A 10,861-nucleotide genomic window follows, 5' to 3' on the forward strand; every position below is an offset into this window, starting at 1 on the left:
TGCATCAACCAGAGCATCAATATTTGGTTTTGTCTCAGGATACCAAACCTATCTCAGTGTTGCTTGCAAATGTTCATCAGTGAGCCATGACCTTACAGATTTGTTAATCTTCATGGAGGATAAAAGCTCTATACTTCCAAACATTGCCATTACCCTTGCTGAAGCAGAGGGAGCTGTCATGGGGACTGATGGGCTAAGAGCCATTGGCCGTGAACATAAGCAGAACCTCACATAAGGCAGCTGGCAGCACCTTTCAGCCTCAAGTAACAGCCCAGAACAGCAAAGGGCTGGGATGCAGATTTTGAATCCGCTGCCCTTGGGCCATCTCTGTTAGAACTTCCTTTGTGCGGAGCTGAGGTGCCTTCTCCTCCCACTGAGACCAGTGGGATCTCAGGGTGCTTAGCACCTTTCAGAACAGGCTCAGATAGCACGTGCATTGCAACAAAGCCCTGAAGCCAAGGGGAATGTCACGTATGAGTCAAATCACGCCACAGATGCCCAAATAACAACCGCCTCTCCCAGACAGCTCCACGTTAATCCCCCCTCTGGGTCTTCCTGTGAATCCTGGCTTCTGTGTATCTCTGTTAGACTGCAAGCTGCTTGAGGTCTTACCAAGCACACTGCTGGCACCTAATGAAAAGAGGGGTGTTACCTAAGGACGCAGGGGCCAGGCCGGGCAGGGCTGGGCAGGGAGGAGTTGAGCGCTGAGCTGAGCCCAGCGAGGGGCGGCGGGGGTTGGGTGCCAGGCCGGGCTGGGCTCGGGGGAAGGGGATTAGGGGCCGGGCCGCGCCGTGGCAGGCGGGTACCTGCGCCGCAGTTCATGCAGCCGCCGCCGCCGCAGCCACCAGAGGGCTCGCTCCGATCCTCGCGCCCTCGGGCCGCTCCGCAGCGCCGCTCCCAGCAGCAGCAGCGGCCGCCGGCGGAGGGACGCGGCGGCCCAGTGCGGGCGGCCGGGCTCGCTGTGGCTGCGCGGGGCAGCGGCCCGGGCCGGCGCCGAGGATGCCGCTGGGGCTGAAGCCCACGTGCAGCGTGTGCCGCAGCACCTCCTCCTCCATGTGGAAGAAGGGCGGCCAGGGCGAGATCCTCTGCAACAACTGCACGGGCCGCGCCGCGCCGCCCGGGCCCGGCCCCTTCGCCACCACCTCGGCCGCCGCCCAGCACAGCAACGGGGGCGGCGGCAAGCAGGTCAGGCTGCCGGGCGCCCGCTGTGCTGCACGAAGGGGCCGGGGTCCCGGGGCGGGGACGCCCTGGGGGTTTACACGGGGCGTGGCACCGCCGTGGCGGGCAAAGAGCGGAGCCCGTAGCCGGGCCTGTCGGGCTGACTCGGTAACTCACACGGGTGCGTCGCTGTAGGGGAATCGTGGGAGCCGCTGTCGGGCCTAACCCGATTTTGTGGAGAGCCCATTTATTGAGTGTCTGAACTGCGGGCCCGTATAGCTTCATATCCCCGCGGCACCCGCAAGGTGACCTCTCCTTCCCCGCTTTCTCGTTTCATTGTCCCCTGGCAGAGCAAGCAGGAGATCCACAGGAGGTCAGCTCGGCTGCGGAACACAAAGTACAAATCTGCCCCGGCTGCGGAAAAGAAAGTTTCCACTAAAGGCAAAGGGAGAAGACACATCTTCAAGTTAAAAAATGTAAGGTGATGGTGGCTAATGCTTTATGCTTGTTGCACTTACACTGTATAAGGCTTGGCCTATGCTACCATTTATGTCACGCGGGGGTGTGAATAAGCCGCCTCCCTGACCCACGTAAATTACAACGACCTAAGGGCTATGACAGCGGGAGAGCTGCTCCTGCCCGCACAGCTACCGCTTCTTTTACAGAGGTGGATTTATTATGCCCACAGGAGAACTCTCTGCCATCTGCCTAGAGCCTCTTCACCAGACACGCTACAGCTGCATTAGTGCAGCTACCCAACTGTAGTGCTTCTGGTGTAGATTAGCCCCAATTAGTGTGCTCTGCCACCCCTTTTGACAGACAGCTTTGGTGTTGCAGTCTTCTCAGAGCAGTGTCCCAACATGTCAAGGTAATCCATATCTGCAGATATATTTGTCATTTCTCCAAATAATTACTCCTTTTCTGCAGAAAATCAAATTAAACCCAAACTGAGTCCAGCTTGCTGTCCCAATTTCTGGCTCAGTCCCTTCATTTTTGCCAGGGTGGATAAAAATCAATGACTTAAAAACCCAATTTGCCTTTTTTTTTTTAATAATTTCAGTTAAATACACATTTATTTTTTGAAAATAAACCTGTAATTTAAAATCAAAATCAAAAGTGACAACCTGTGATAATGCATTAATTTATTATAATTAAAATAATTTAAAATAAATAATATTAATATATATTTGCTGCTAAGTTTTAAATAAAGTCAAATCATTGAACTGGTTGAAAACACTGGCTAAGCATCTGGAATCAGAACTTGCTGAAGTGCTAAACTAGCTTTTGGCAGCAATAGCCTCTTCTAAAGTTGCAGAGAGAATATTTTCTTTAATTCAGTTTATTCAACTAGTTCAGTTCAATACGAAGTCATGCAAAGTTAAGAAACCAATTAGAAGTTGAAAAAGCAGGAAGGCTGCTTTTCCTTTTCCAATCTATGAACAAAAACTGCAAGATGATGAGATCTAGTTCTAAAGTCTTGGAGAACATGGTGACCACAAACAAATCAGTTAAATTCACTAACTACAGATAATATTTTCCATGTTATGTATTTACAATTGATTTTTATTCAAGTTTTTATAAACTTTTTTCCTCATGAATCCAACACATTTAAGGTAATTTTATTTAATAAAAAAAATTACCATTTTTGTGCATTTGTAATTTAATTTGAATTTCCATCCCAAAAGAGCTTGACACTAATTGCAAGTTAAAAAAAAAATCATCTATCATGCATTATTCACCATTTTCTAACACAATAAAATATTAAAATGAATAAATATAAGTTAATCTATATAATAAATATGTATATATAGCTTTCTGGTTAGTAAAAAAGCTGAAAATTTACTGTACAGCCTGTATTTAGTTGCAAATCAATATGTTTAATGGTTGCCAATCAAGAATCAACCTTTCTTTAGCAAAATAACTTAAAAGGTACAAATACAAAACCATTTAAATCAGTTATTTAAACAAAAGTTTCCTGCTTGCTAATTTAAATCATTATTAAAAATTGCTTTGATTTAAATTTAATCCACTCTGATGTCTGATGACGTGCATTTGACCTTGTAGTTTCTTTTGCAACTTCATTCACGCAATCAGTCAGGATAGGATATGGTTGCAGTCTCAGGTACGCAGGTTTGGATTGTCCCTAGCTCTGAGCAGCGTGAACAAACCTGCTCACATGTCTCTGTGTAAGGGGTCATTCTGCCTCCTGGTTTGAACTGAGTTCTCAAGGATCTTATGCTTTCTGCTCCTCTCCCCTACTTCTATGTTTCACAGTGAGACTGATCATACAAGTTTATAACCAGCCTTTCTCTTTAAAACCTCATTTTTGAGATAATGAAAGTTAGTGGTGTCATTTTTAATTTTTATTATAAAAATGGAAATATTTAGAGAAATTATAATGTCTTGTCCTTTCTTTTTTATGTGAAGATTCTGCTTTAGTATCGTAGATTTGCTAAAATTTTCTTTCCTATTTCTCTAGAAAACAATGACATTTTCTTCATGAAATTTTCTACCCTTGTAACTTCTGTTTTTGTTATTGTTTATTTAGCCCATAAAGGCTCCTGAGTCTGTATCCACTATAATTACAGCAGAATCCATCTTTCATAAGGTATGTATGGTTTATATAGAGAAAAAGATGTTCTTCCTCTAAGACTTTCAAAAGTTATTGCAGATAGATAGTGAAAGGACTTTATTTACAAAAAGTTTTCTTCTTTTCACGAACTGAATTCTTGGGGAACCCCTGCATCAGTGTGTTGTATCATTATATTGCTGCCCCAATCATGGAAAATTATTTACCCCAGAAGTTTTAATCTTTTTTTCTCTCCAGAGGTTAAACATTAAATTGTATAATTCTTATAAAGAGAACCAGCTTTTTAATTGGAAAAAAAATTCAAAAACACACTTGTGACTTTATGAAAAAGTGTCAGCTTTCACTTTTCTAGCATTGGGAACCAAGCAAAATTGACATTTACTTTCAGCAGTAGTTCAAGTTTACTGTAGTGGGTCCTATTTTAAGTAGAGGGCATATCACAAATATAAGAGGTTGTCTTTGTGTAGTTCTGACTTCAAGAAGTGTTGTTGCAGCCAGTGGGAATGCTCTAGAAGTTTCAAACAAGGGGACAGTATATATTTGACAAGTCAAGGAAAGGATAAGCCAAACTTAAAAGGGAACGAATGTTCTGAGGAAGTTCTGTTGTCAAAATACTGGTGTATCTAGCACTTCTATGAAAATAAATGATCTCATATTTGCTTCTTTAATAGGATGTCTGAGGTATTCTATTTGTAGCAGTGTCCATAGCTGGGACAGCGCTCAATCATATATAGTGTTTTTTTAAAAAGTGAGGGTGTTCTTTGTTTATTTTTATTTTTTTTCCCCAAAGGGAAAAATCAAAACCAGTATTACATAAGTTATCAATTATCTCAAAGACCTGTTTACACTACCAAAAACCTGTTTGCTGGCTGGTTACTCTTTGTGCTGCCATGTGTATGGAAGACCTTGGTCAGTGATCCACAACTTCTGCCTCTAGCTGTTGGGGACAGCATGTAGACTAGCTGTTGTGGTGCCCTGAAGAACTGTACTTGTATTAGTGAGGCAATGACTGTCCACTTCTGCAGGACTGTCCACTTCTCAGGCCACTAGAGATTAGGTGATATTGCACAGACCATATTATGGGTGAAGAATAATCCCATTTTACAGCACCCTTTTTCCTTGGTTTGAATGGCTGAATTGTTGGAGCGCTTGGAGAAGGGTGCAGTTTACCTGGACTGGAGATGAGGTCTAAGCATTGTGCCTGCAAATAAATGGTGTAAGGGAGGGAAATCTGGTATTTAAAGCATCCCTAAAGAGAGCTGAGGAAAGTTCCAGGCAGTTGCTAGTAAAATCAGGTTTTTTAAAAAGTAATTATCTGTATCTCTTCCAGGGAGTGTACTATCAAATTGGAGATGTTGTTTCAGTGGTTGATGAGCAGGATGGAAAAACATACTATGCTCAGATTAGGGGGTTTATTCAGGACCAATACTGTGAAAAGAGTGCAGCTTTAACATGGCTCATTCCTACTGTAGCCAGTCCCAAAGACTGTTTTGACCCTGCATCCTATATCATAGGTAAGCGCCAAGATTTCCTATTATAACTTGTATACATGGCTACACTGGTACAAAAACGCCCTTGTATAGACTATGCCTATCTGTGATGTAGTTTATAGAATACTTCGTTGTACTCCCTGGCCATCATTCATGTAGTTTTTCGGCATGGATCCTGTGAACACAAGGTACAGGAATAACTGTGTGTGAGTAGTCCCATTTGAGTTGAATGCGATTACTTACATGCATAAAAATAATCACAGGCATGATTGTTGTGGGCTTATGGACTTAATTATCATAAACTAGCCCTAGAGATATTAGTCCTGGCTGATAAAGTAGGCAACTTACTATATAGGCCCAGATTCTCCCCTTGGTTTACAAATGACCCAAATTCTGTGAAACTCACGTTGGATGTATAGGGGGACTGTGGGGGTAGGGGGCCTGTGGGACATAATTCCAAAACAGTTTCTGTTACATCAAATATGAACATATTTGAGGAAAAATGAGCTGGATATGCAGTTCAAGCACAGAGGGCAGCTAAATTCATTACATATATTTTTTCAGCTCTACTCATAACTACTGGAAGAATGCGTCAACACTCGAACACAGAGTGGAACAAATTTAAAAAGGCTTTTACAATATTGGCAGGGTTTGATTGAAATAGTAGTGTTCTCAGATATTGCTGGCTGTTGTTCCATATTCTGTTAATTCTGTACATAATGTATAAAGCTTAAAAGTGTACTCCTGGGGGAATTTTGTGCTACTGTGTGTGCAGAACTCATGTCCCCTGCAGATTTCTTTGCTTCCCAGCAGAAAAATGACTTTCTGACAGGGAAGTAAAAGGAAGCTGCAAGAGCAGTGATGCATCACTCCCTAGCTGCACAGGTACATTGTTTCTTGCAGCTGGTGGAGAGGTAAATCACTGCAGGGCTGGGGACACCTCAGCCAGTGACTCCTACCGTGAGCCGGGATCAGCTACTAGTCCCAGCTGGGCTGGAGGCAGGAGAGGATGGGACTTCCTCTTCCCCTGCAAGGAGTGGCTGGGGTTGTTTCAGACCCACCCCCAGAAACCTCCCCCAGTTGCAGGAAGATCAGCATCCTCTCCTGGTTTCTGCCTCCATCGCTCCTCAGCTGCGGGGAGAGGGTTCACTGTACAGGGAACTGCTCCCTCATCCATCCAACCCTGTGCATCTGGACCTCTGATATCCAGACACCCTTGCCAAGCCTCACCCCGTACAGCCAGAACCCCCCAACCCGCCATACCTGAACCCCACCCCAATGAACCTCAACCCCTGCCTCTGGACCCTCATCCCTGCACTCAGACTACCCCTCACTGAGCTTCCTGCATTCAAACCCCCACCCCCGGCACCACCCTGAGCCCCACATTCAGACCCCCATGCCACTGACCCCCAACTAGCTGCACCCAGACCCCCATCCCACCATGTTCCACTCCCCAAGCACCCTGACCCCTTGTGGAGACCTCCATACCCAGACCCCTCCACTGAGCCGCTCCCACTTTCACCTGGAAGCCCCTGCAGAGTCCCATTGCATCTGCACCTGGAACATCCCCCTCCAATGAATCTCTGTGCATTCAGATCCCCCCACTGAGCTGCCTGCACCCAGATTGTCCCACACAGAATCCTCTAACCCCACACCTGGATCCCCCCACCCCGAGCCCCTCCACACTTGGATCCTGCCTGCTTGAGCCTGCCTATCACACACCTGGTGTGCCTGGCACAGAGGAAAAGGGCCCCAGGGTGTTTCTGGGGTAGGGCTGGGCCTTGTGCTGGGTCAGGTTCAGCCTCACCCCTGAGTCCATAACCTGGGGGTGGAGAAGCTGCAGGGTGATCTCCCACCTTTGTACAGCCAGTGGCCTGTGCTTCCCACTGCCGTGCTGGAGCCTCTGCATTTATTTATTGACAAAACTTGCAGAATTTTAAAATATGGTGTGCAGAATTTTTAATTTTTTGGCACAGAATGCCCTCAGGAGTAAAAATGTTACGTTGTTTTTTAGGACCAGAAGAAGATCTTCCAAGGAAAATGGAATACATAGAGTTTGTTTGTCATGCACCTTCAGAATATTTCAAATCTCGATCTTCTCCCTTCCCCACAGTTCCTACTAGACCAGAAAAAGGCTATATCTGGACTCATGTCGGACCCACTCCTGCAATCTCCATCAAGGAAACTGTTACCAACAATTTATAATCTTTGTTTGAGTACCCTTTAAAAGTATATTAGTTGTATTCTCAGCCTCCCTCTGTACATCTATTACAAGAAATTAGATTTTTTTTTTATAAAATATTGGTTGGCCACATGGATTATGGTGGTGGTGATTTTTTTTAAATTATCTGACTTCTGAAAGAAAGTTTTCTTATTTGATGTTTTTATTTCCCTCCCTTGCTCCAATTAAAGCCACTTATTTTGTCACTGTTGCTTGAGTATGAGAAACTGCACGTTTTGCATTTTCCTCTCTCCTGCCATGAGTTAATGATTTCTTTCAGTTGGCTGGGCCTGTAGTCTTCTGAGCTTGCCACTATCTTTTACAAAAGAGGACTAGCGATGTGTGCAGTATTTTAAAGACCCATCACTACCCACACAGCATATTGTAGAACTAAGGTAGTGTATTTTTGTTCCCTGCCATTGACTTTAAAGACTAAAGCCAGTGTTCATTAATGTGGCTATGCTCTGCACACGTTTGTTCAGGTTTTTAATGAGAGCATTGAGCTGAATTTTACAAATGGGTGCGGTTATAAGAGTTTCTGTAAAACTGCAGAAGAGAAGGAGACCTATTCAAGAACTACCATTCTTTGGGTTTTGCCGCTGTCACCGTCCCTGCAAAAACCTGCTGAGCAGAGCAACATCACTTGGTGCAGAAACAGAGACAGCCCTGACTAGGCAAGCAGGCCCTTGAGGTGGTTTTAAATTCTCTGCTGAGTTTTGGTACACTACTTATTGATGGTAGTTCATAAGAATGAAAAGGTACGTAGTAAAAAATGGACTTCTGAAAAACAAACAGTTTGAATCATATAAGTTTAACATAATTAAATTCCAAACAATTACTAAAGAAATAGAAGGGATTTAAACATCAAGATTAACAACTGACCATCAGTAAACCTTATTTTGTATATAAATATTTAAGAGCCTTCACCAGCATCTTAGACCTTAGAACATGAAGTATTGACTTTTTTTATATTTAGTCCTTTGAACAGAAAACACGCTTAAAAAATTCATACTAACATTTTTACCCCACTCAAGCAGTTTACAATCTGCTTAGATCATGGGGGGAAAATACTACACGGTTCAGAGATTGCAGGTCCTTTATGCTTTTTATTTATAGTAAGGTAGCACTCAAAAAAACCCAGTCAGTGTTGAGGTGTTGTCTCAGGTGGTCCTGTGCAAGCAGACAAAAACAAGACTCCTGCTCCAGAGACATGTTTTAACTTCGTGAGGAAAAGCTCAAGTCAACTAAAAAAAATTCCCTTCAAGGGTATGTACCCTTGAAATTTAAAATACTCACACTTCCCTTAATTCCACTAATGGTTAACTAGCAATAGCCAGACAAAGTGTAACCTCCACTCTCTCCCACTCCAAATGCTAGGGAAAACAGGTAAGCTTTGCAGCATGCCCTCAAGGTCAACCTATTGGGAGTAACCCAGGTGGGCGAGTAAATTCTAAAGTTGAGGGACTTGACCACTAGCTCCCACTTCTCTGGAGGGGATGCTAGTAGCCATAAATACAGCAGAAAGAGACATCTATTCTGTGCATAGGGCCTACATTTTTTTCTTTTCTTTTTTTGGGAAGGGAGGGGTGTTTAACAGCTCAATAATACCATCTTAAAATCCACCCAGAAATGAATAAGCACCCAGTGCAGATCATCGAGCACTGTGCTTGTAGCATGATAGTCCATTTACTGAACCGATAGCTAAATTCTGCACCAACTTTAGTTTCCAGATGCAATTAAGATGTAGCCCCATCTGGAGGACTTTGCAGTAATCGAATCTGCAGGTGACAGCGCGAAGATCCACACCCAAAAGAAACTTACATGATGGCTGTATGTAGATAGAACGCTAGCACTTTGTGAACACTTTTGGGAAGGGCAGTCTCCTCTAATATTAGGCCAGGTTTTTCCCCACTGGCCTTTGCCAGCTTAAAAGGTCATGGGCCTAGAGCACAGATGGTCACACAAGTGCTCCTACCACCTCCAGAATCTCAGTGAGAGAGACTGAAACCTGTGATGAGAAGACTTAGTGCCTCAGCTGGAGTATTGTGTCCAATAACAGGTGCCATACTTCAAGAAAGATGTGGACAAATTGGATACAACACAGATAAGTGATACAAAAATAATAGAAAAACTGACCTATGAAGAAAGATTAAAAAAAATGGGTATGTTTAGTCTCAAGAAAGAAGACTGAGGGGGGACTTAAGTCTTCAAATATGTTAAAAGGTTGTTACAAAGAAGACTGACCAGTTCTCCATGTCCATTGAAGGTAGGGCAAAAAGAAATGGGCTTAATTTGCAGCAGGGGAGATTAGGTTAGATGTAAGAAAAGCTTTTTAACTGTAAAAGTAGGGAAGCTCCGGAATAGGCTTCCAAGGGGATTATGGAATCTTTGTCCCTGGAGGTTTTTAAGAACAGGCTGGACCAACACTCGCCAGGAATGAGGGGATACTTGGTCCAGCCTCAGCACAGCAGGCTGGCCTGGGTGACCTCTCTAGCTCCCTTCCTGCCCTATATTGCTATGATTTGATTACCCTGCCACTATACAGGCATTGCAGGCTGAATTTTCACAATCTTATCTATTAAAAAAGAAGCAGTTTCCTCATACTGGGAGGTATTTGAATCAGCCACACAGTGAAGACAGCTTATCCTAACCAAAATGTCCACTGTGTGAAATAAATCTGCTGAGCAGAGAAGTTGCAGAATCTATGGTGGAGGCAAAGAACCTTCTATTTGCCTCCTGTACACCCATGGCATAAAACTAAAAATTCTGTCACAGGCAGTCAGCAATAGGCTGAGACATTCCCCCAGTGATCATCTAGGGACTGATTTTTAAAGGTATTTTAGTGCTAACTTTATATTTTTTATTATAACTATTTGCACTGTAAAAATGATAAAGGAAATCGTTTTTTTCAGTTCACCTCATACAAGTACTGTAGTGCAATCTCTTTATTTTAAAAGTGTAATTTACAAATGTGGATTTTTTTTTTGTTACATAACTACATTCAAAAACATAACAATGTAAGTCCAAGTCCACTCAGTTCTACTTGTTCAGCCAATGGCTAAGAAAGACAAGTTTGTTTACATTTATGGGAGATAATGCTGCCTGCTTCTTATTTACAATGTCACGTGAGAACCAGTGTTCACATGGTACTTTCGTAGCTGGCATTGCAAGATATTTACGTGCCAGATATGCTAAACATTTGTATGCCCCTTCGTGCACCATTCCAGAGGACATGCTTCCACACTGATGATGCTTATTTAAAAGAAATGCATTAATTAAATTTGTGACTGAACTCCTTTGGGGAGAATTGTATGTCTTCTGGTCTGTTTTACCCGCATTCTGCCATATATTTCATGTTATAGCAGTCTCGGATGATGACCCAGCATATGTTCATTTTAAAAA

At 43.4% G+C, this 10,861-nt stretch overlaps 1 protein-coding gene across 2 annotated transcripts; it reads left to right on the forward strand.

The window, feature by feature from the left end:
• The first annotated feature begins 955 nt into the window (after positions 1-955).
• On the forward strand, positions 956-7,665 carry GATAD1 (GATA zinc finger domain containing 1). Of its 2 annotated transcripts, none has more exons than XM_030550566.1 (5): positions 956-1,185; positions 1,509-1,634; positions 3,707-3,766; positions 5,079-5,262; positions 7,352-7,665. In XM_030550566.1, the coding sequence occupies exons 1-5, from the start codon at positions 1,000-1,002 to the stop codon at positions 7,441-7,443; spliced, it is 648 nt and encodes a 215-aa protein (XP_030406426.1). In that variant the 5' UTR covers positions 956-999; the 3' UTR covers positions 7,444-7,665. The 2 variants fall into 2 exon arrangements, with proteins under 2 accessions (XP_030406426.1, XP_030406425.1); XM_030550565.1 differs by having other exon boundaries at positions 960-1,185; positions 7,253-7,665.
• Positions 7,666-10,861: the final 3,196 nt, after the last annotated feature.

This window comes from Gopherus evgoodei, chromosome 2 (assembly GCF_007399415.2).
Source record: "Gopherus evgoodei ecotype Sinaloan lineage chromosome 2, rGopEvg1_v1.p, whole genome shotgun sequence".
NCBI classification, from domain to species: domain Eukaryota; kingdom Metazoa; phylum Chordata; order Testudines; family Testudinidae; genus Gopherus; species Gopherus evgoodei.